General features: G+C 36.2%; 1 protein-coding gene across 5 annotated transcripts in view; it reads left to right on the top strand.

The window, feature by feature from the left end:
• Positions 1 to 25,501, top strand: part of TPP2 (tripeptidyl peptidase 2) — a 55,198-nt gene that overhangs the window by 20,228 nt on the left and 9,469 nt on the right. The window contains exons 14-29 of one of the 5 annotated variants that reach the window (XM_086770868.1): positions 1,341 to 1,498; positions 3,687 to 3,763; positions 3,949 to 4,077; positions 4,715 to 4,821; positions 5,646 to 5,800; positions 6,931 to 7,047; positions 8,697 to 8,797; positions 10,789 to 10,885; positions 11,162 to 11,299; positions 13,082 to 13,326; positions 13,529 to 13,607; positions 15,507 to 15,545; positions 21,419 to 21,570; positions 21,665 to 21,761; positions 22,962 to 23,092; positions 24,395 to 24,602. In XM_086770868.1, coding sequence (XP_086626994.1) covers positions 1,341 to 1,498; positions 3,687 to 3,763; positions 3,949 to 4,077; positions 4,715 to 4,821; positions 5,646 to 5,800; positions 6,931 to 7,047; positions 8,697 to 8,797; positions 10,789 to 10,885; positions 11,162 to 11,299; positions 13,082 to 13,326; positions 13,529 to 13,607; positions 15,507 to 15,545; positions 21,419 to 21,570; positions 21,665 to 21,761; positions 22,962 to 23,092; positions 24,395 to 24,602 — 2,030 coding nt within the window. Of the gene's footprint in view, positions 1 to 1,340; positions 1,499 to 3,686; positions 3,764 to 3,948; positions 4,078 to 4,714; positions 4,822 to 5,645; positions 5,801 to 6,930; positions 7,048 to 8,696; positions 8,798 to 10,788; positions 10,886 to 11,161; positions 11,300 to 13,081; positions 13,327 to 13,528; positions 13,608 to 15,506; positions 15,546 to 21,418; positions 21,571 to 21,664; positions 21,762 to 22,961; positions 23,104 to 24,394; positions 24,603 to 25,501 lie in introns of those variants that run through there. The other 4 variants (XM_086770901.1, XM_086770887.1, XM_086770876.1 and 1 more) reach the window with 4 other exon arrangements.

Genomic DNA, 25,501 nt, shown 5'->3' with positions numbered 1-25,501 from the left:
CCATAAACTGTTTTACTCTGCTTTATTAAATACAAATTGGAATTCACTGAGAGACTGAGTTACATTGTATTAAAAAAAATTACCTATGCAAGAGCTTGTTACTGAGATTAATTCCTTGCCTAAAACTAGCGATCCTCAAGAAGGTTGGCATGTGACAAAGAGGTGAGTTTACTCAGGGGAAGAAAGGATATGAATCGGAACAGGTTACTGACTCAGAGTAACTTAGTTGTTGGACAAGTTACGTTGCAGTCAGTGCTTTTTAAATTTGCGGTATGACACTGAGAAATAAATAATTGTACAATAGACTCTTCTGCAGGAAGCAAACAGTCTGAAAATGTAGTTAGACATTTATAATGGCTGGCTGGCTTGTAGCATGATGTTGTTTCCCTAATACTTGCCCAGTTATTATTTCTGTGCTATGTCTGGTGTCTTCAACAAGACTGAGTTTGAGAAACTTGAGCAAGAGGTTAAGGGAGGCTGATCTATTCAGTTTGTCTATTGAAGTTCTCTTTGAGCTTTTATTGTTTCTCCTATGCCTGTGAGGCTATTACATCTGATAATAAAGTGCTCTTTTATCTAATTAACAAAGATATAATTAAATGTCTGAAAATTAAGCTAAGGTTAATTGGGACTAGAAAATATGGAAGTGTTTTTTCAAAGTGTCATTAACCTTTAGAGCAGGCTAAAGCTGATTTTTTTTTTTTTTTTTTTTTTTTTTTTGTGTGTCACTAAAACATTTTTGACTATGGTTGGGTGCTTTTCTGGAAGCTGTGCTTTAACCCATAGCTTTTTTTTTTGTTGTGAAAGCTAATTTGCAAAATCAGGTAAATTGACTGTTTGCAAAGTGAGACTAGATTATCATAGTAATTTTTTAATAGGCTTTACCTCTTTTTTAGGTTGCTCTATGATCTAACTTGGTAATTAGCATAACCCTCAGAATCAGTGCAATTGCTTTTGTTGTGTTTTTCTGCATTAGACAAGACTTTGTATCTGTGCAAGAAGGTTTATACTTGTTTCCAGACTGTGCTGTGGGTAATTGAAGCATTGTTTACTAGCCTGCTTTTGACTTTGGCAGGTTTAACTGTTTCAAGGGGAAAAATTTCAAAATTGAGTACTACCTTTATTTTACTGTACACTGCTGTTATTCTGTTTTTCTTAAGTTAAATAAAATAATATAGAATACTATCTCTTATGGAGAATCTGATATTCACAGGCCCAAAGGAATTCGTTCCTACTACGTTTTATTGATGTGTACATCTTAACGGCAAATAGTATGTTATAGTAGAATATCAGCACATATTTGTGTTACTGAACTGTTTTTTAAATTTGTTCCTTGACAGAAAACACTGAAAGAATATCTCTCCAGCTTCATTTAGCTTTAACTTCAAATGCACCGTGGGTCCAGTGTCCTAGTCATTTAGAGCTTATGAACCAGTGTCGACACATAAATATTCGTGTGGATCCACGTGGCCTGAGAGAAGGACTACATTATACAGAGGTATTGAAGTATTGGTGTTTTAAGCAAGATTGTGTGCTCTTTCTTTTTCGTGTGGTCTCTATCAGCTTTTTATAGACGTGATTTTTAAGGAAACAGAAGTAATGTACTGTACAGACCAGAAAATACTGCTACACTCCATTTCACTATACAGGCTGAATCTGGGGTTCAGCAATAGTTATGGTCTACAGTGCTATGTAGCACATGCCAATGGGATTTTGAGTACCTATGTTTAAAAAATAAAAGCGTATAAAAAATAGAAACCAAATAAATGACAATTCATTAAGTTTTTTTTATCTGGATATATTTTCACCTTTGACTGTCCAGCTCAGTCCTGTATTATTACTGAGGATAGAGATTTATGATTTTGAGTTCTTAAATATTTCTTTCTGTGGTGCCTTAGGGACTGGCCTAGCTTTTGTGGTGTTGCCATGCAGTCTTATATGGACCCAAGGTTTTGCTTTACGTTGAGGAATTGTTTGGGTACAGTGATGCAACCTGTTTTCTTATTTCCTCATCTCATCCTGTTTTGGAAGGTGAAGGAGAAAAGTGTGTGCTAATGACTGTGTACAACAGAAGCATTTTGCTGACTTTGAGCAGCTACGTTCAAATTTGAACAAATTAATATGAAAGCCATTAACTGTTTTATTTTCTCTCCCAGCCATCCTTTTTCACTCCTGCAAAAGAAACACATCAACAAAAAATATTTTTTCAGCCCTCTTCATCCTCGTCTCAAACCTTATATTGAAATGTTTCCATTACATTGTATTTGATCGTAATGGAGATGGTATCAGCTTACTTTTAGAAGTGACTTGCTTAAGATGTTTAGAGTTGCAAGTCTTCCATGGTACCACTGAGAACACTTTAGCAAGGTGACGATGGAACAAATTTTCGGAGATAGTGTTTAAAGCTTGGCCATGAAAGGCATGGTAAATAGAACCATATTTTCTCATTCATAATCCTGGAAAACAAAGATTTAAATATTTTTTTGATACAACAGCAAAAATAGCTGAAATAAAACAAGGGATCTAGATAAATTGGAGCATTGGGTTATGAGTAACGGGATGAAATTTAACAAGTGAAAATACCGCATTCTGCACTTAAGGCAGAGTAATGTTGGGCACAAGTGTAAACTGGGAGAGGAGTGTGGAGAGCAGCCCTACAGAAAGGGATCTGGGGGTGGTGGTTGACAGCAGGCTCACTACGAGTCAGCAGTGTGCCCTGGCAGCCAAGAGGGCAAACCGCATCCTGGGATGCATCAAACACAGCATAACCAGCCAGTGGTTATCCTGCTGTATTCAGCATCAGTGAGTCCTCATCCTGAGAGCTGTGTGCAGTTCTGGGCCCTACAGTTTAAGAAGGAAGTGAAGATCCTTGAATGTGTCCAAAGGAGGGCAACAAAGCTGATGAAAGGGCTGGATGGAGCATCCTGTGAGGAGCTAAGGAATATGAATTTCTCTAGTCTGCAGAAAAGGAGGCTGAGGGGCAACCTCATTCCTCTCCACAGCTTCCTTAGGAGAAGTAGAGAGGGACATGCTGCTATCTTCTCCCTGGTATCCAGTGACAGGACGCATGGGAATCAAAAACTGCACCAGAGGAGGCGTAGACTGGACATTAGGAAGCATTTATTTATCAAGAGGGTAGTCAGACACTGGAACAGGCTTCACAGAGGGGTGGCCCATGCCCCAGGCCTGTTGGTGTTTAAGAGGCATTTGGACAATGCTTTAGTACAGTCAGCCATGAATTGGTGAGGCAGTTAGAATAGGTGATTGTTGTGTGTCCCTGTCGTAGTTCAGCCCTGATCAGGACCAGACTACCTTAGGCCCCCCCCTCACCCAAACAAAACCAGAACAGTCCCCTCCAGCTGAAATAGTCTATTCTAAGACTGTTTGGACAAACTTTGAGTTGAAGCTACATTGAGCTTTTGATATGAACTGTAAAATGTGGGTTGAAAGCTTGAAAACTTCTGGGGAAATATTGAAATTAGTTTAAGTGTGAAAATTATTTTTTTTTTCTTGGTGAATGTTGCTGTTTTATTATTTCTACAGTGACAGTGGTCAAATAAAGATCTCTTTTTCTCAGTGATAACTACAAAGATTCAAAATACTTTGTGAGTAGTTTAAGTTTAGTGTTGTCTTCTATCATTTCATTTTGACCAAAGATTTTAAGTGGCTGTATTTTATTTTGTTAGGTGTGTGGATATGATATAGCAATGCCTAATGCAGGCCCTCTGTTCAGAGTTCCAATAACTGTTGTTATACCAACAAGGTCAGTAAACTCAAGGGTTTTTTTTTAAATTTACTGTACTTTTCTGTACCCACTTTACTTGTTGTCGTTTATTTCACCACCTTCTTTTCCTGGCATTTCTTGCACTTACTGCTAACATTGATAAGGGAGCTAAGATCTGAAAAGATTCTTGCAGCAAACTTACACAGCAGTGGCTTATTTTGTAGTTTTGGTCCTGGCAGCCTGAAGGCAGTGTGTTCTGGTGGGCCTGGCCACAATGGCAGCAGCTTCCTGATTGATCAGAGTACAGATGACTTCTTGCTTGTTGAGCAAATTATTGATCAAGATACTCATAGGTGGAGGTCAACTGGAGTTTGTTTTTTAATTTCTAACTGGTGGACTAGAGCACATAAAGGCAGGAGCTTATTTGGCAGATGAACACTGGGATAAGCTTCTATTGTTATTTTAATACAGGAAATTTAAAGAGTTAGAGTTGTGCCCATAGTTGGTTTAAACATATTACTTCAGTGATGTTGATAAGGAAGGAAAGTATTTTATTAAATCTATACCATGAACAATCTACACTGAGGAAAAAAAAATTAACTTTTTTCTAACTCATTCATAGAAATATTACTTCTTACATACCTTAGCTCACTTTAATGGAAAGTCGCTCAGCCAGGAAAAGCAGATCCAGTGAAAGCTAGGATTCTTTGATACTTATGTTTAAGCACAGTAACTTCGGGGAGACAGGGAGAGTGTCTATGTAATGTGGTAGAGCTGATATTTTAAATCTTTTAGATACATTGTGCTGTCTGATTCTATACTAGTATGGATTAAAATAATTGGTGCTGAGGACTGAATATCTTCATTGTACACTTTTTTTTGAGAGTATTTTTGCATTTAAAAGTACTTCTAAAAAAAACTTCTAAAAAAAAAAAAGCTAGGTTTCACAGCTTGTTTGATTACTGTTTGTGTTTTATTTTTGACATACAGAGTAGATGAATCATCAAGCTATGACCTGACATATACAGATGTTCATTTTAAACCTGGTCAAATCCGAAGGCACTTCATTGATGTTCCACAGGGAGCTACATGGGCTGGTAAGAAAAATGAGCACATTAATTAAATTTAACAGTTGCGTCTGTCAGAGTTGACAAAGTTGTTTTGAAATAATTTTGAGTTCTGCCTAAATAAGAACTGAAGGATTTGACCCATGAATACGTAAAATACTTATTTGATTCTAAGCTCTTAGGGGAGTGATTTTGAGTTATCTCCTGGTTTCTGGTGTAGTAAAATCCTGATTTTCAGTCTTCTAGAAACCAGCAAATACAATCTGAAGTGATTTCCCATAACTGGAAGAATAGTCCATGTTTATGGAAAAGTATTACTGTCTGAGGCTTGCCTAGTTTTTAAGGTGTATGGATGTAGTGTTGAAAGATGTCTTAACTAAAGAAAATGTGATTTTCATAATGGGCAAGTACCTCATAATTCTGCAAAGTGGAAAAAACATTTTGGTTTTTTTTCTCATCTTCGTGATGATGAGATAAGATCATCATCTTACTAAATAGTAATCCTGTCAAGAATCTTTCATTCAGACTGAAGTAATTGATAAGACTCCTTAATTTGGAACACAGCAGCAGTCTGTCCTGTACAGATTATACATCTGCACTATATGATTAATTTTCATCATTTAATTGAGTCGTGTTTCTCTTAACTGGTCTCTGAACTTAGTTTTTCTTAATCTGAAAGGGTCTTTCTAAATAACTGATATATAAGCATTATTCACATAAAGAGCCACTTGGGGTACTGCATAACTTCTTAAATTATAAATTACTTGTGAAACTAGTGTTTTTCGGTGAATCTCTGCTTTCCTTCTAAAATTCTTGGCTCTTGAAACTGAACTTTTTTTTTCTCTTTAATTTAGAAGTGACAGTATGTTCATGTTCAGCTGATGTGACTGCCAAGTTTGTGCTTCATGCTGTTCAGCTAGTGAAACAAAAAGCGTATAGAAGTCATGAGTTCTACAAATTTTCATCCTTACCAGAAAAAGGATCAGTGACTGAAGCATTTCCAGTCTTAGTAAGTTATCTTGGAGTGGCGTGCGGGAAGAGAAAGTGATATATCAGTTCAGTATAACTTAACTCATCCTGGATTTTTTTTTTTTCCCAAAGAAAAACCCTAAACCCAAGAAATCACACATTTGTTGGAGTAGTGAATGCATCTGGTTTTCAATTTTGAAAAGATCTCTAATAGCTTGCTGGTGTTTCTTAATTATTTGGTATTAGCCTTCTAGTACGTGTTAGTCTCTTCAATTTCTTGGTACTTGTTTATACAAACCAGTTTGTTACCCTTTCAAATAGGGGCTGTGACCTATTGGATAGATGTAGTTCAGCATATTTTGCCTTTATTACTTAATGTGATAATCTGGGACACCTCCTTGGTGTTGGAAGCCAGGTGATAGTGACTGGCTTACATTTATACTACTTGAATAATGCTAGTCCAAAACAAAACCAAGGATTGAGCTAACAGTTCAGGGATGTGGATACTAGAGTCTGCTTCTCACGTTTGTCCCTTACCTTGCTTAATTTAGTTGTATAGCTCTAAAGCCTAAGAGTGATTATGATTTCTGTGCTATTCAGTTCCTTACTCTCTGTGAAAATATCAGGTGGGGAACCCTAAGCTAAGTTTATCTGAGTAACAAATTGTGAATTTTAACATGTTAGTTTAAAAAAAAAAATAAATTAAAAAAAAAACCCAAACAACAAAAATCCCCCAAACCTCCTAAGCTTCATGTCGTCTTATGATGATGACACTCCCGTCAGCAGAGTGGGATCTTTTTTCTAGTACACGTTTTCTAGGGCACACAGGTTAGTTCATAGATTAGTTTAATATATCTGCATTGTTTGAAGGATAGGAAAGGAAGACGTAATATTTAAAAGCCATGCCCTTCTCTGTAGGGTATACCCCTGGCACTCTTTGTTGTGATGCAGTTGTCAGTCATCCTATTTTGTTATAGCTGTCTTGTATTTTCTGGACCAAGAGTAGTGTCTTATTTGGTACTGTACAAACCTATAAAATTTCAGTAAACTGGATGTAACAGGATCTTCTTTGAGCAGTGCTCCAATTTTTTTTGGCTTGGGGTGAGGGAGGCTGGGGTGAATAGAAGGGGAAGATGGGAGCTTGTGTCTAACTGTGCTTTCGTTACCCAGGCTGGAAAAACCATCGAATTTTGTGTTGCTCGGTGGTGGGCAAGCCTTAGCGATGTTAGCATTAATTACACAATTTCTTTCCATGGTGTACTTTGTGGTACTCCTCAGCTAAACATGGTAAGTTTTCTAGAGTGTTTATTTTTAATTATTCTGAAGTCCTGTGGTATCTCAGAATAAGAAAAGCTTTTCTTCCTTCTTGCCTGTATTTAGAATGACTAAAAGGATCTTTGTACATGTGATGTTCACGTTTTCTCTTTAAAATAATTTAACAGGAGTTCAGTTCCACAGAAATGCCTATTACCATTATTTATGAATTTTTCTATGCTTTTTCATTATTAATCAGTAGGGTGAAAAAATATGAGGGGAAAAAAACAAAACCAATCAACCCTCCCCAAAACCAACAAAAAAACACCAAAGAAGCCTAAACCAAATACCGATAGAGAGGACGTACTAAAAGGTTGAAATTGTAACTATACTTACAATATTAAGTGTTTGTGTGAATAAACTGCTGGGACCACAGTTCTTGAATATCTAGACTATCATTGCTAAAGGATAATACTCTGAATACCATTTTCAGAATAAGATGTCATTAAAATTTATTTTCTGTTCAGTGTTTTATGAAGATGTGCTCGTTGGTTTGAGATTCATCTTTTAAGGCAGTTGAAGGCACAGTGAATGGGTAGTGTTGTGATTCCCAAGGCTCTGTGATACTAAAGGATTGAAAAAGTTACTAAAAGCGTTAGTAGCGTAATATTTACAGCACTTTGTCTTGCTCCTGTATTCATTGCTTTTCTGTGCAGCCTGGCTTGGCTTGACTTTGCCTCCCTCAGGAGGGAACTCTCTGAGAGCTGAGATGGTAATAGCTACATGAAGCAGTACTATGCTTATCCTGGCTCCTCCCTTTTTTTCAGCTAAGGGCCACAGAAAATTATAGCTGTCCCGTAGAATTTGGATGCCTTCAGACTAAGAGCTGAATAAACTGGGAAAAATAAGAGTGGGTGCATTGTGCTAAGGCGCCAGGTCTTGAACCAGTAGAGCAGGAAAAGATTAGATCAACTGAATAAATGAGAGTTAAAAATAAAAATGAGAGCATACAAACAGTCTTACCCTTCCTTCTTGAGCACCTGCAACTTTCATAAAAATAATTTTAATAGTGCTGATGTACTGGTGGCTTGGTCATTTGGCATACTCCTAGACAAAAAAAAGTTTTCAAGATTTTTACTCCTCACTAGCCCCTGTATTTAGTATTGCTTCTTTTTTTGCAAAGTTAAACTACTCTGTAATAATAATCCTGAGCAGAAAGACCATGAATGTTTTAAGATTCTAGATGAATAATGCTTGTATTTATTGAATTAGATACTCAAAGGGAATCATCACAAATGCCCAAACAAAACCCAGTCCTGCCCGAAGTATGACAGTTCTGTACAAAGTACTTAAATTATTAAGGGGAAAAATTTGCTGATATATAAGCAAATATATTAAGTGAGCTTATAAATGCTGACTAATATATAAATATATAACTAAAATAGATGGGGGGTGGAATTTCTAAACAAGACTTTAGCTCCAATTGCTAAAATTTTGCAAGTCCCAGTATATCTGCTGTTGTGAAATAGAGATAAGCTTGTGATGCTTCAAACTCGGGCAGAATTACTTTTCACTGTATAGGTAAACACAACTTGCTTTGTATTTTCGAGGGACATATCGGATGGTCCATGTCTGATGTTATAAGTGTACAGAAGCATAATTGTTATATACTCTTTCCTTAGCATGCTTCAGAAGGCATCGTACGATTTGATGTTCAGTCCCTGTTGAAGTATGAAGATATTGCTCCATGCATAAATCTGAAAAGCTGGGTTCAAACACTCAGGTAGAGTTTCTGGGGAAGTGTATTGGGAAAGTGGGAAAACTATTAGTATGTCATTAAAACAGTAGCAAGTTAACAGTGAAATTTAGGAAAACAACAGAATTTTATGTGGTAAGTTGTGTTATCTTATTGTCAGTTTGACACATGCTGATTTGGAGGAAAAGCTTTGTTGGAAAATTCCTAACCAGTGCAAAAATCACTAAAGTTGGTCACTTCAGGAGGAGAAAGCAATGCCGTTCAGTTTAAGCAGTACTCTTAAGACTTGGGCTAGGCAATTTCGCAGTGGTCAATAATCAAAAGTTTTCCATTATTCGAGCCTCTCAGTGGAGACCTTGGGCTCTCTCTAGGACTTGTAGATACTTGTAAATGTAATTGAGGTAGCTAAGAGTTTGATGTTTAATGAACATATGACCTAGTGTTAGATTCAGAAATACCTAATTTGATATGCCTTAAGCGTGGAAATAAAACAATCACTTAATGGATCTTTGCCTTATTCTTGTTTTGTAAAATGGAGATGCTGTTATCTCTTTGTAGTATTCGAGGCACTCATCCTACAGTAAACAAACTGCAATTAAGTAAATTAATAAGAAATATTTATGTATTTAAATTAAGGTATGAATAGTCTCTCTTGAATGAAGTAATGAATCATAACACAGAGCAAAGAAAGTACTGAATGGCTTCTCATTTAGTCTCTTGAGTTTCAAATGCTTGGAGGCAGGGTGAGTATTAGTGAGACGTATCATGTGTGGTATTACTCTGTTCTTAAGTCTTCTGTCAGCAGTTTATCTGGTGTCTGCCAGACTAGGAAACCTGGATTAAATGCACCGTGATCTGACCAAGCACAGATATTTTACTGGGTGACTAGTCTGGCTTCTTGGCAATGAAAGAGCTGACAGGATCTTACAGAAAAAAATTTGATCATGTAATTAAAGGTTGTCAGAATGTATGAATGAAATGTAAACTTAAATGATACCAGGCCACCCTCATTCTGATGTTCTTTATTTCCGAAGCTCTGATTTTCCTGTATCATCATTATTTAGCCTATATTCTTTGATGCTTAAAGTCTAAAGTGTTTGTGCTACTCTGAACAATAGCTTGTCTTAACTGTTCCTGAGTTAACGTGCACTACCTATGTAGTGTATGTTAACATTATTCTGTGTTACTACTCTGATTTCTGTAAGGCCTCTTACAAATTATGTTAGAATCACAGAATAATTTGGGTTGGAAGGGACCTTTAAAGATCGTTTACTCCAACTCCCCTGGAAGGAGCAGGGTCATCTCCCGCCAGATCAGGTTGCTCAGAGCTCTGTCCAACCTGGCCTTGAATGTTTCCAGTGACAGGGCATCTACCACCTCTCTGGGCAACCTGTTTCAGTCTTTCACCACCCTCATTGTAAAAAAAAAAAATCTTTTCCTAATGTCTAATCTGAATCTACCTGCCTCTATTTTAAAACCATTACCTCTTGTTCTGTTGCAGCAGGCCCTGCTAAAAAGTTTCTCCCCATTTTTCCTATAAACCCCAGTTTAGGTACTGGAAGGCCTGATAAAACCTTCTGTAACAAACAATTATCAACTACTTATTCTGTCCTGCAATTATGATGCCATTGATCTTTAAATCTATGAATAAAAGTGCTGCTTGTAGCATAGTTACTAGAGTAAAGTAACCTGATTTTTTTTTCCCTAATCTTGAAGTCTGTTAGTTTTCTTTTTTTTGGGGGGCGGGGGGGGGGTGCCTTTAATTTTGAGCATTTAGGTGTACTTGCTAAGTTCTGTTGGCTTCATTCTTTGGCAGTGTCTGTAATGTCACTAAATCTTGGTTTTAAACTGACATTAATTTTAACTGAGGAATTTATGCTGCTTGGAGAGTTAGAATATTTTAAGAGACGTTGTTGCATGTGCCGAATTCAGTTGTACTTCAGAATATTCTTCTGCTTAACCAAGACAAATTTTGATAGAGGATGTGTGTTTCTGTTCTTTTTGTTATTTCACTGCAGACCAGTGAGTGCAAAAATAAAACCTTTGGGCTCCAGAGATATTTTACCAAATAATCGTCAACTGTATGAGATGATTTTGACCTATAACTTCCATCAGGTAAGGGCTATGGGTGGTTGTTTGGTTTTTTTAAAAGTCATTAATAAATACAGCATGTTTTCTAAAATCAGATTTTAACTTTAGCTAGCTCTCTGTCAGAAAAAATGTCTAGACTCACACTCTAGACTCTACAGTCAAAGTTCTGATTTGGTTCTCTTCAGGAGCTACAGTTGTTTGAAATGGGCTTTAGTTCAGGTATCCTTTTGAATATATGTGTAAGGATTGTACTTGTCTTATTCAACAGTGAATTAAGTGTTTTGAACTTTCTTTTAATAGCCTAAGAGTGGAGAAGTAACTCCAAGCTGTCCACTTCTCTGTGAATTGTTGTATGAATCTGAATTTGATAGTCAACTGTGGATTATTTTTGACCAGAACAAAAGACAAATGGGTTCAGGAGATGCCTATCCACACCAGGTACAGAGTAATGGATTTATTCTACATTCTATTTTCTGCACAGTGTGAAAATTTTCATAGTTTTTCACCTCCCAGGCGTGCTGTTAGCTCCTAACATTTCCTGATGCATAGGTATAATGTTCTTATATCTTCACAAGAAGACGAGTTCAGTGATGATGTATTTGTATGAAAAAGTAAAAAAGTAATGATTCACAGGTTTGTTTCCATGAAGTGGAACACTATGGGTTTTTTTTTTCTCTGACAAGGAAGGAGGAAGAGTTATGGTGTGTTTTATTTCTACGAAAAGCTGTTCCCTTTTGATTTCTTGTGATTTTTCACTGGTGCTTCTCAAGAAGTTAATTCAAGTTCTTATTGTGTTTGTGGGTTTTTTTTTAACAAAGATGTACCTTGAACTTTTCTACTTAAAGTGGAAAGGATCCATTATTTTTTTCTATAGTCTGGCTTGTCCACTGGTACATCAGAGGCTTCTGTATCCATGACGGCTGTCTTCTGGGCTGTTGGTGTCTTCAGCCTTTTAAATGCCATAGTGTGTTTTACTTCTTGTTGCTGTCTTTCAAAGGAGTTTTTTGCATGAGACTTTTGTATACTGTACCCTCTGTGGGAATCTTTCTACTGGAACAGACTGTTCCATAAAAGCAACGTTTTCCATAGTTTTGGGTTTTGAAACTATTTTGATCCAAAATCACAGTTGAACTTAATCAAGTTTGTTTTGATTGATTATTCTGTAAGTGTACAAAAGATCAACTTTAAAGCATGTCTTTTGAATCTTATAAATAAACTTTAGGAATTCTATTATCTCAACTTCTGTTCCTTAACCTGCATTTTTAAGGTGCTATAAAATCTAAAAGTCACCAGTTGTATGTTACTTACACCTGGTGGACCACCACGCTGTAAATCTCTTGTGTTGAGCATCATAGAACAGTTCTAAAGCAATTCAAAATTACTTCATCCAAGAAGAAATACCAACAGGAAACATGACTCCCTAACCTAGGAGAGAGAGATTCTGGGAGCAGAGTAGTTCTGAATTATCATCCCTTTCTACTTAGAACTGCTTTCTGTATTATAGCAGCAGCAACAGAAAGGAAACTTAGCATGCTACTGCTCAACACATCCACACAGCACCCTTTTAGGTTGATAGAAATTAAAGAATGTTTTCAAAACTAAGAATTTACGTCTGGGGGGGTTTGTTGGGTGTTTTTGGGGGATGTGTGGGGGTTTTTTTTATTGTTTTTTAATAAATAGAGATTGTTAGCTGCATATTCCTAAATGAATGTATAAAAAAATCAAGACAAAGAGTCTGTGAGCTCTTTAAACTGCAGCCTTGAATGTCAGAGGAATACTCGGTGAGAAAGCTGGCACAATGTTTGGGACAGTAGATGATGTCCTGTGATCTAAACCACAGAGCACCCGAAGTTGCATAGTACATAAACTGAAAGCCTATCAAGGCAAACCTGCTTTACATTTTGAACTGAAAGTTTATCGAGAATTCTGATTATTATTTGAGCAGTTAATACAGTGTTAGAATAGAAATAAGTGGTGTCAACCTGTTTTGTGGTCTGAAAACTTTATTTTTTTTTTCTCAGTCAATACAGAATGTGTTTTGGTTGCTATTAAGTTTTGAAAGCACTCTGTGTTCAGGAGATTCTGCAACTAAGCAGTCTAGCGTACTTTAAATGGCTAGAGCTGTATGGATCAAAAAGAACATGACAGTCTTATTTCTGGGTTTCTTTGTGAGTGATGAAGTATTTAATCTTGACATTTATGAGAACTTCTTTCTTTCAGTATTCTGTGAAACTGGAAAAAGGAGATTACACTATTCGGTTACAAATTCGTCATGAACAGAACAGTGAGCTGGATCGCATCAAAGACCTTCCATTTATTGTTTCTCACAGGTTGTCTAGTACCTTGAGCTTAGATATTTATGAAAACCATAGCCTTGCTCTCTTAGGGAAGAAGAAATCCAACAGTTTGACATTACCTCCAAAACACAGTCAACCATTCTTTGTTACATCTCTGCCTGATGACAAGTAAGTTACTGAAGTCATGTTTTTCTCATCTACCTCTAACCAGCTGCCTCTGCACCCAACTAAAGTGATATTTTGGTAGTGTCTACCTGTTCAGGCTTCGTAATTCCTCTTGTGTTGCTCTTTCACTGTTTGGTTTCTTTGTTGCGGTGCCCAGGGAACATTCATGAACGAGGTTTTAACACTGAACTCTTTCTTTGAATAGAATACCTAAAGGAGCAGGACCGGGATGTTATCTTGCAGGAGCTCTTACACTATCTAAAACAGAACTTGGAAAGAAAGCTGTGAGTATTTGAAATGGATGATGGCTTCTTTTTCTGAAACTTCTGAAGCAAGTAAATGGCATGCCAGGAAGTACTGTATTTAATGGTTTTAGTGCTTTAAAGACCACCAGGTTTAGTAAAATAACACGTTTTAGAAGCGGTTGTTTCATGATAAAGTCAGAGTAATATCTAAGTAGTTCTGTTTTTATTTTTGTCCTATAATTTAAAACTTAATTGCATTTTTCTGCATTTTAATTCTGTTTCTTTCACTCTGCTTGTGTTTCTAGAAGCAACTGATTTTTTTGTTGATGTGGCAACCTTTAAAAAGTGATTTTATTTAATTACCTAGCTTAGTATAATGAATGAAAAATACATGCATATATATTGTGTTTTGTGCATGTTGGTTCTCTAACAAAACAGCTATACTCTTCCTTGCATGCATAAAATTTTAGCAAAAATATGTGCTTTCTTAACACCTACATGTTACTGTTACACAGTATAGGAGTTTTGCTGACTCAAATGCATAAGCAGATATTTTTACATGCTGCACACTGATGTTGTCAACCACTAATATAACTGTATGCTCCAACAGAATCATGCAAGATCTCTGTATGTGATGGTAGAAAAAAAACGTAGGGGTTTTTTGCTCACAGTGCAGCATCGTGTAAAAACTGTTTTCTAACTTACATGAACCTGTAATGCAACAGTGATTATAGTAACCAGATCATTCTTGTGTGTATCTGGTGCTAAGGTATTTAGGGGATTCCTTTAGCTATTTTTAAATAGATGGCAAAGTTGAGAATAAATTTGAATCAATCCTGGCAATTGTTAGTATTTAGAGGTAGCTCATCTATGTCTATATATCCCTAGATGTGACTGAACCAGATGTATAAAACTAGAGCATGTTTTTGTAGAAAATAAGTTTCTGTGAGTAGGTGGGCACATACCTTTAGATCTTGTTGAGTAGAAAAGTTTAGTTTGTTCAATCTAATTTGGTTGTAGGTAGTACTTTTGGGGCAGATTGCATGTAAGTGCAGGTTAGATAATGTCTATCAGGAGAATTTATGTATTAAAGAGGAAAATCCCAGTAACTAAGAGCACTAAAATACTTAGTTTTATATTTCTTTGTGTTTCTTGCAAGATTCCAACTATACTTTTATGAAATCCATGATAATTCCATTATAGTAATGTAATTTAGTTTCCCTAACTTGAATTTTGTACTTCCTTGAACTATTGGTTGTAATTCCCATCTGCCTTGTTTTAAAACCAGACTAAGTGGTTATATACAGTGATTTCTGGGCTGGGAAGTAGGAGGTAGGTAGATATTGCCTGTCAAATCTAATGTGATGAAGAGTACTTGAGAGCTTACACAGAGAGAAAATCTAGCTGAGGCATGTCTCGTGTCATAGTTTAAGGCGTTACTGTTATGGTCATATTTCACTGAAAAAAGGATGGTGTCAAATAGCATCAGATACTTTCTGCTGCCTGTAGTGAACCTCAGTGTGTACTAGGAGACAAAAAAGGACTGAACAGCAAAGCTGTCTCAGCAAGTGGATACAATGTGAGAGACAATGTATCTAATTTCTGTATATTTGTTATGAAATGGAACAATGCCACTGAACAGTCAAATCTACAATCTACACTTCTGAGGCTGAATTTCTGTAATTTATTAATTTGAGCTAAGTGGTTAACAACACTTGCTTGTCTTACAGGAATAATGGACTGTATACACAGTAATGCATTGTTTTATTAATTTTTAAAACCTGAAAGAGCATGCTTTAAGAGCATGTTTGATCATAGATGTGACTCTAAAAGTTTAAAACTGTAGGTTGAAAGTATAACCATAATTGTAGAGAGAAGGTGTCTCCATCCTGTGTGGTGTGTGCATGTTTTCTTACAGTATGTTATTCTAACTCCCAGGGGCAGTCTGCAGCAAAGCGACAAGGAAAATTTAAAAAGGTACTGAATGTTAGTTTTTGAAAAAGATATACTTAAGTCTTTTTGCATATGACTTAAAGAATTTGTCTACCAGTTTTTTAATTTTTAATTTGTCTTCCTCATCTACCTCCTTAGTCTGAGTTATTTACTTCAGCACCTTAAGTATGTCTACTGGTAGAATGACAAAACATTACTGTAATACAAAGCTGAGAGGCACATGAGCATCTCAATACTTCTGCAATAAGTACTGCAAAAATGCATGTGGCGATTAGTGGTCTGTAATTTTTGTGAAATACTCAGGAACCTTCAGTGTTTGTGGTCAAGATTTCCTGTGGCAAGTGTTTCTGCCTATTCTATTCTGTCTGCAAGTTGAGAACTGCATACAAACCTAACACTTCCATGCAGAATTGGATATCTGACTGTATGCCAAGTCTACTGAATTAAGAGCTGACTTCATTACAGTTGTGAAAACATACTGTAGCAAGCAGTTTTTTCTTAGGAGAAATGGACTTGATTGAAAAGTCTCTCAGTTTATGGTTCTACTCAAATTTAATATAACTCATTATAGGCTAGATTTTATACACTGACATAGCAGGTAGAATTTACAGAAAGAATTTTGGAACATGTCTAAGGTATTTTGGGTAGGGAGTGAGTGACTTCTAACACAGTGGTGTTTAATATTGTGCTTTATCATATTTTTACATTAGATAATACAATATTCTGCCAGCAGTTAGAGACTGAAATAGTCTTTATTAAAAAAAAACAAAAAAAAACCTATTTTAATGGGTTACGTTTATAAAGCTACTGGTTTGGTGTTTGGTTTTTTCTTTGTTTTGTTCTTAAGTTGTAAGGCTATTTACATTCTTTTATTTTTCAAGGTACTGTGTTCTGGAGTGACATGCAAATTAGTCAGAATTCCTGTTAGAAATAAGATGTGAGAATCATGAATAACACAGTTTATTGCCATGATCTGTTATTTTCTTAACAGTAACAGTGAGCTAGTAACTAAGCCTGCTAACTTACTCTTGTCTTGGTGTAATAGTTGTGTGGAAATATGGTTAGGCTTTACAAGAAGGATTTTAATGCACATTGCTGCATTTCTCTTTACTCCCTCCCTACAGATATTTTCACAAATTGATGAGTCCTCCTCCCTCTCCTTCTCCAAATGCCTTCTCATCTCTGGGCTGAACAGTCCCAGCTTTCTCAACCTTTCCTTATAGGAGAGATGTTCCAGTCCATCATTTTTGTGGACCTTCATGGACTCTCTCCAGTATGTCCATGTCTCTCTTGTACTGGGGAGTGCAGAACTGAACGCAGGACTCCACATGTGACCTCACCAGTGCAGAGTGATGGAGAATGATCACCTCCCTTGACCTGGTAGTATATCTTATGCAGCCCAGGATCCCATTAGCTCTCTGGGCATATTGCTGGTTCATATTCAACTTGGAGTCCACCAGGACCCCCAGGTCCTTTCCTGCCACACTGCTTTCCAGCTGGTTAACCCCCAGCATGTATTAGTGCATGGGTTTATTATTTTCCAGGTGCAAGACTTTGCAGTTCTCTTTGTTGAACTTCATGAGGTTCCTGGCAGCCAATTTCTCCAGCTTGTTGAGGTTCCTCTGGATGGCAGCACAAACCTCTGCTGTATCAGCCATTCCTCCCAGTCTGGTGTCATCTGCAAAGTTGCTGAGGGTGCACTCTGCCCCATCATCCAGATCATTAATGAAGATGTTGAATAGGATTTGACCCAGTATTGACCCCTAGGGTACACCACTAGTTGCTGGCCTCTGAGTGCTGCTGGTCACCACCCTCTGGGCCTGGCCATTCAGCAGGTTTCAATCCACCTGACTGTTCATCCAGCCCATATTTCAGCAGCTTCTCTATTTTGCATGAAAGCAGTTTGAGGTTATGCCAGGAAATAGCAGCCTAATTTCTCAGAGAAGATACCTAATTCTTTTATAACTAGACAAAAATGTCATTGGGTTCTTTTCACAGAGTAAGCATGTGTCTTTTTTTTATTAGACAGCAGAATCATATCCCTAATCCATAACTTCCTGCTCAAAGAGCTATTCTGAGAAACTTAATTTTATTGAAAAAAAACCCTCAAACTTGAAACAAAACCTAAGACAACCGTTGGCCATGGGTTTTTACTTAATGTCTTCCTGTCTTCAGTGTGTCTGGACTTTAAAAAAAAAAAAAAATCCTTTCTCTCTGACTGCTGAACCTGTGATATGCATGAAGTTCAGAATTCAGTGATGTTTTTCTTTTGAACTGATCCCCACTAAAGTAGGTAGAGTCCCTACTGTCATGGCTTGGGAAGCTGATGTACCCTTAGAAGTGCCCTGATCTCTAATGCGGAGGCAAGTGCTAAAGAACTGTGTGAAAAACAAATTGCTTCTATGTACCTTTCTTCTTTCACAACCTAGCTTTTCTAATGCAGTTACAATCTGATTTTTTTTCCTTTGTCTCTGAAGTTTTGTCCTGAACATAGTTTGAATGAAAACAGATCGTTGTCTTTTTCAGCTCTGAAATAAGCATTTTTTATTGTTTTACATAATGCACCTTTTGAACAGCAATATGTAACAACTAGCTAAGGAATAGAAAATTTTCACATCTTTCTTCGTATTCTGCCATCCAATCTGAAGCAAGAATGCAGTATGCAAATATTGATGAGTACTAGTGAAAGACTAATAGATACCATTGTGAAGTCAAATGTAAAAGGATAACTTCCTTTGAGCATTAAGACACTATCTCTGTTTAATCAGGAGACCCTCAAAAATAGGCTGAAATACACATCTGATTTAATTTTGTGTAAGCCTGTCTGATGACTTCAAGAAACCTCATTCATTTTCAGTTAAATAAGAGTGTTGCCGTAAAAACAAGCAATGTTGCACAAATTGTATGAATCTTAAAGTAGATACAAATTCCTTATGTAAATTCAACTGTGTGTATGCAGGTGTGCATGATATTTATTAAATGGAAAATGATGTGTGGAAAAAAGGGATGTGTTCCTTCAAGGAGCTTTTTCCTGTGGTTAATTTTGCTGTGGAGTGCTTTGAAGTACAAAAGACATGTCTTTTTCACATAAAATGCCAGATCTTGAATATTGGACAAAAATCTAAACTTAAATCTGTAAACAAAATTAAGTTAAATGTTAATTAAGCTCTTTTGAGGTGACTTTTGAGGGCGTTATGCTTGTTTATGTACGCAGTTTGCAGTTCTAGTTAGAAGTAAACTCACTGAGACTTATCAAACTGTGCACAGAGTACAGTGACCAAAGTGCGTATCCTATGTGCTTCCAAAGTTTTTAATATTGCTTAATTTTTTAGAGAATAAACAAAGGGCAGCTTTCTTAGTAACTTGAAAGGTTCCTTAAAGTCATTTTTTTCAATGGATAATATGCTTTCTCACTGCCTTTCTCTGTCTATAGCTCTATATCTTTTTATAGCTATGTATAAAATGAAATCCAGTACGCTACTCTAGCAATTATGTTGCTGTGAAATCGTTAGAGTGACATTTGTATAAGAAACCAGATTAAAGCACTGAATTGTGAAGAGTTGTCTTTCTTCTCCTTAATCTCTAATGATGAATGTTTCTCTGATGGTGATGGCAGTGTCGTTTTGGGGTCTTCTGGTATCTAGGGGGTTGCCAAGTTTTATAAATAACGCTAGATTTTCAGAGAGAACAGAGAAAAGAAAGAAGCCTTCAGTCCATCTTACGGTCTTGTGATAGTTTAGTTAAATGTGATAAGCACCAAACCCTTACTTATCCAATGAAATAAATTTGTGTTCAGAGAAGAGGGTGCCTCTTTTTCTGTAAGGTCTTTTGAAAGAGGAGAGTGCCTAGATCTGAAGGTCATTGTTTTCTTTCAAGGGTCATAGCTTGTAATGCTTGCAGAATCTCATGAGACCAAAACTACCTAGCTGAGAGAATGGTGAGGTAACATTTTACTGTTGATGGTTTAGCTACATAGAATTACTCTCTTAAATGAAAGTTTCATCCACATAAGTGGGAAATTGTTAATCTGATTATGCTTTCAGGAAGGAAATCTTCAAATATTAGAAGATTATTTCTAGTAAGGAAGGTTTCTTTCTTAGGAAAATATTCATATCAATAGAGGATGTCTTTTAAAAAAACGCTGTGAACTACTGATTCAGATTTTTTATATTGAGCTAACTTAGGCATCTTAAAATGTTTGGTTTACTTTAATAATCTACATTGTTGTGTTCTATCTTTCTAATTACCTTAGCTGACCCCATACCATATTCCGGACTTCTGTGTCCTCCACTGCATATGCTTGCCTCCACAACCTGTTTTGTCATGCTCTGGCCTAGGTCTTGCTGAAGTCTTACTTGGGTATACCGCCTGGTCACGCACTTCGTACTTGAAATGCACGTGTGCAGGATAGTTCCTGTGAAAGCTACACTTTAATCTATATTAGTGATCTAAACTAGGTTTTAAAAAAAATACATAAACATCGATTTTGTGGTTTGTCTGTGATTACATATTAAGTAGCCAGAAAAATTGTTTTAGGGGAATATTGATATGCTTTTGTCTTAGCAGTATTGTTTTCAGTAATCCATAGCAAGCTGCTGGTCTGTCTGAACTGTCAGTTCAAATAAAGTTGCTCTGCATCAATGTTCTTGAGTAGTTTTAGAAGTGTAGTGTTGAAGTCCATTATTGCAAGGTTATGCATAGCAGTTTCTAACAGTCATTGTTTTACTCACTATTTGAGTAACCTGAAATAACTCCATCTTGTAGACAAGATTTCATTTCATTATGCAACACTGACTCGATTTGTGGGAAACAGTCCCTTAAATGTATTTTAGAGTAAGTTATTTGAATAATTAAATTGCCACAGCAATTGAGCATGCAACACAATATTTTGCACAACGTTGCAACAGAGTAATGGTATGTAGAGGTTTTAAACTTAAGTGATCTTCTCTGCAAAATATTTTATGTGGTAAAAAAAAAAAAAAAACAAACCACAGACATGTGTCCTTATTGTTTGGGGAGAGGCTTTTTTAAAAATTTGAACATTACAACCAAATGGCCTCCCTCAGCAATTGTAATGTTTTAGAAGCAGTGACGTAAGTCTGGTGCTGGCTTACTTGCAAATTTATATGTAAATTATCTCAAGAAATGGAATTCAGAGCATGGTCTAAGATCAGTTAGGATTTTCCTTTCAAGTAGCTGTGTCTGATTTTCTTATGGTAATTGTTACTAGTGTGGCATGAACTTAAACTATAATGATATTTCTATGCTAGCATAAAGCGTTTTTAAAAAAATCTTGCAGTTGTGTCTGCTTACTTGGAGCACAGATACAGGTGAAACTGGGAAGTCTGTGGCAGCAAACTGGAAAACTGTAGATGCATCAGCTCATTCAGTAGGAAGAAATATTGTCTCAGGACAAATAAACTTGTGTATCCTATGGCATGATTCATATTTATATTATTATTGTATTACTACTTAGAATTCAGTCATCTGTTCTCATTTGTTTATTGCCGGATTTTTGGAATAGGATCTCTGATTTTTTTTTCCTTTGCCTTTTAACCAAGTAACTTGCTTTTTATAAACAAACAAAATATCCCCAGTCTTCTGATTCCCTAACTAATATTATGCAATATTACATAAATACGAAAATGTTAAACTTGCTAAATTTTAGGCTTCCTTGTCTTACCCAGTGTGCTGTTTTAATATTTACATCCTTATTGCTTAAAATAAAAAGTTAAAGCAGTTCCTGAATTTTTAATGACTAATATGTTTGCTCTCCGAATCCTCACTCAGTGTATGTGTAACTCATAGTAGTTGCTTGCTATGATTTAGCTTTTATATAGCATCGGAAAAAAGCATACTGTATCTCTCTCAGTATGTGTCTCTTCTCCCACCTCCAGGATGTCCTCACTGTTCATTATCATCTGATTCCATCACCATCAAAGACTAAAAATGGCAGCAAAGAGAAAGAAAGAGAACAGGAAAAGGAAAAAGATGTAAAAGAAGAATTTGCTGAAGCTTTAAGAGATCTAAAAATACAGTGGATGACCAAGTATGTCTACTGTCATGACTACACAATCTTGAAGCATATCTACAAAAGAATATCTGGAGTCTGTACTTTCATGCTATGCCCTCCTCTCTTCTAGGCTGGATACCACTGACATATATAATGAGTTGAAAGAAGCATTTCCTAATCATCTTCCATTGTATGTTGCAAGACTTCATCAACTGGACTCTGAAAAGGTTATTTAACACTTTAAGCTTGGTTTCTCTCAATAAATCCTTGTCTCAATATGTCCATGTAGCCTAAACAGCTGAATCTTTCTTCATGCATATTTGGTTTTGAAGTGACTGCAATAACTGTACTTAGTACGATACGGCAGAAATTCCTTATTAGGTTGACAACCGCCTCCCTAACTGACTGTGATTTATTTAATCCCACAGCAGAATGAAAGAAAGTATGCTTACTTATAGTATGTTTGCTTATCATTTACTCCTTGTTAAGTTAAACACATCATAAGTTTCCTTACGGGTTTGGGCTACAACAGTATTCTAGAATCATAGAGTGGTTAGGGTTGGAAGGGACCTTCGAAGGTCGTCTAGTCCAACCCCCCTGCAAGGAGCAGGGACATCTTCAACCAGATCAGGTTGCTCAGAGAGAGCCTCATCCAACTTGGCCTTGAACATTTCCAGGGATGGGGCATCCACCACCTCTCTGGGCAACCTGTTCCAGTGTTCCACCACCGTTGTTGTAAAATTGTTTTTTCTAATATCTAATCTAAATCTGCCTCCCTCTATCTTGAAATGGTTACCCCTAGTCCTGTCACAACAGGTGATCCTACATGGTCATTGCTGAGACAAGCACAAGTCTCATTCTGCTCCTCTGCTGGATTGGTAATTTGTTCTAGCAGAATTGCTCAGACAACAGTGGACGGTGACCCTTTGAAATGACACAGCTAAATCCACCATCTGTCATTGTCTTCGAAAATGATAACTGTGAAGATAAATGTTTACATATATCTGCTTTTTTTGTTTATCTTGAAGATAAACAACTTTGTGTATGTCAGTAGCTTGAGTATTTTTCTGTTTATTTCATTCTGATTTTATATTTATTTCTGAAATTAATAACTGTACTGTTACTTAAGAGGATTACTTTTTCCTGAAAGGTGTTTTTCTTCTGGTTATATGCATTTAGCATATACCCACCTCATATTTTACAGTTTGTTTTCAGTGAAATGGACTACATTTGCAGGAAATATTGATCATGCAGACTTCTTATCGTTTTTTTTTTTTAATCAAAAATTTGAGAAAGTGGAGAAAAGGACATGCTGAATTGTCTAATGTTATTTCTGCATACTTTTTTAATTATCCTAGTGTTAGTAGCATCAACAATCAAGGAGTATGACTTCATAGTGCTAAACACCTTTTTTATTCTTCTTTTAGGAACGAATGAAAAGACTTGATGAAATTGTTGAAGCTGCAAATACTGTAATCTCTCATATTGATCAGACAGCATTAGCAGTATATTTTGCCATGAAGACTGATCCCAGGCCTGATGCAACTACTATAAAAAAGTACCTAACCAGTAAATAATTTTCTTGCATCCTATTTCTGTAACCTATGTACTTTGTCTCTGCTTATAAGAAATGGAATGACTATAACGTTTTTAAAGAACTTGTGTTACTTTTTTAGGACACAAGTAATTTCAGACTTGACTGCAAAATTATTTTGTTCACTTATTATAGCTGCAAATTTTTACTTTAGAAATATTAAATAAAATAAACAGGGTGCTTTCAGGATTGAAATGTATCAGAAAAATGAACTATTAATTTTTTGTATGAAACTTAATCTCCGATCAGAGAGACCACTGGAATATTGATATAGAGGTGTGTATTTTGAATGCTACCTGCCTTTTCATAATACTTTACAACCTTTTGGATCTGGATCTGAAGACAAAATGGACAGCAGTCTAGGAAGTACCTGCTTGCAAAAGATTTCATTTGTGAGATGCCTAATGACCATACTTGTGCTTCAGAGTATTTTTGAGACCTTTTTTTTTTTTTTTTTTTTTTTTTCTTTTTTTTTCCCCTTTAGTTTTAGATTGTTCCTCTGAATCAACAGTATATATCCTTAGGAAAACAGTATTTTGGAAAGTACCACCCTAGTCTGGACAATAACTGGTGGATTTTGTAGTGTGTGGCATGGTGCTGTTTTAGTCACAAATAGAGCAGCAGATTTGAAGATTAGGCCCTTAAAAGAGGACATGCATATTTGTTGATTATTTTAGATAAAATACCAGATATCAGTTGTAAAACTAATCTGTCTGTTCTAGCTATCCTGAATATTTGTGTATAATTCTGGAATTACTGATATAAAAGCAAAGCTATGACATAATAAACTTAATTCTCAATGTTTCTTGGTAAGTTGACCCATTAGGTCATGTGGTGGAGTCTAACATCTGAAACTGAATACTGAATTCAGTGCTGCTTTAAATGGGTGCAATTCCTTTGAAGTCAGCAGAACTATATCTGCTTATGTTAGTGGTGGATTTGACTCTCCCTGTGTATAATGCCAAGAAATGTAAAGCTGTATTTCTAGATGCTGGCTTACTCACTTTAAGAATCCTGAGTTGCCCTTGCCTTAAGACACCAAAGGCATTTCAGACTTAGAAGAATGATTAAGCTACAATTAGTTTAATTTCTAATAAATAGTCATGCTTTTAAAATTATCTTTGTGCTTATTTTTGTTTTGTATATATTACCTGCTGTAGAATTTTTAGCTTAAACTCAGTACAGCACTGATTTGATTCTTAATTTGATTCTTTTCTGCAAAAAGTCCTTAGTGTTTTTCTTGCTGTTTTGTTTTTTTTTTTCTAGTGAAATGGAAAAACAGAAGACTACTTTAGTGGATGCACTTTGTCGAAAAGGAAGTGCATTGGCTGACCAGCTTCTTCATCTGCAGGCCCAAGAAGGGGCTGCTTCGAGTGATGCAGAAGGCAAAGATGAGGATCATGAGAGCTGCTCAGAAGCTTTGACAGAGACATTCTGGGAAACAACAAAATGGACTGATCTTTTTGACAGTAAGGTAAGAGAACAAAGTAGATTTTTTTTTTTTAAGTCTATTTTTTTCTTTTGCATGTTGATTTTTTTTTTTTTATGATTTCTCCTGGAATTATGCACTACCTTTGTGTGCACAGCCTCATGCATCCCTCCCTGTCCCCATATGCTGTGCTTCCTTAATGACCTTTTTCCACAGAGGTCTTGCCAGGCCTGTCAAGTCCATGGTAAGCCCATCTCTGTGCATGTGAGCGTAGAGGTTAAGGGAAGGGTATAGAACAGTACCAGATTTTCATGAAAAAGCTGCTTGCTTTATTGAATTGCTTCTTTCTGTACCTTTCAGGGAATATTTTTTTATTAACCTCTGTGCTGTTCTAGCTGTACCTACACAGAAGTGTACAGCATCCCTACTCTGTTCAGTCCTGCATTCTGTAGCCCTTCTACAGTATGGACAAGAGAAGTTTTGTGTTCTGCTGTCAGTAATGTCTGTAGAGGTAAAGGAAGAAGTCTTTGGAAATAATTTCACTTACATATTTATTAGCACAGATTTCCCTGTAATTTCAAGGTTCCTAATCCTGAGATTAAGTTTTTTGTCTTCTCCATTCAAGACAGCTGCTCCAGAAAGGGGAAAAGAAAAGAAATCCATTGTAGGTGAATAATTACGTAGCTTTTAATTTACAGTTTATGACTTTGTTTAACTGTTGAGTTATTGAGTACAGTAACTAATTACTACTTAACTCTTGCATATGGTTGTGTTTTAGTGGAAGATGAAATGACCAGTGTATTTGTTAAATTCAGTTAAATTGTCAAAGCACTTCAGATAGTTAAAAAATTATTTTTTAAAATTGCTTCATTTCCTTCACACTAAATAGTCTTCCGAGTAAGAACTCGTGCTTTAGCTGGGGGCCTGAACAAGAAGATTGATAG

This window comes from Chlamydotis macqueenii, chromosome 1, assembly GCF_036417535.1.
Source record: "Chlamydotis macqueenii isolate bChlMac1 chromosome 1, bChlMac1.mat, whole genome shotgun sequence".
Classification (NCBI taxonomy): domain Eukaryota; kingdom Metazoa; phylum Chordata; class Aves; order Otidiformes; family Otididae; genus Chlamydotis; species Chlamydotis macqueenii.
This window is presented reverse-complemented; position numbering and strand designations above follow the sequence as displayed.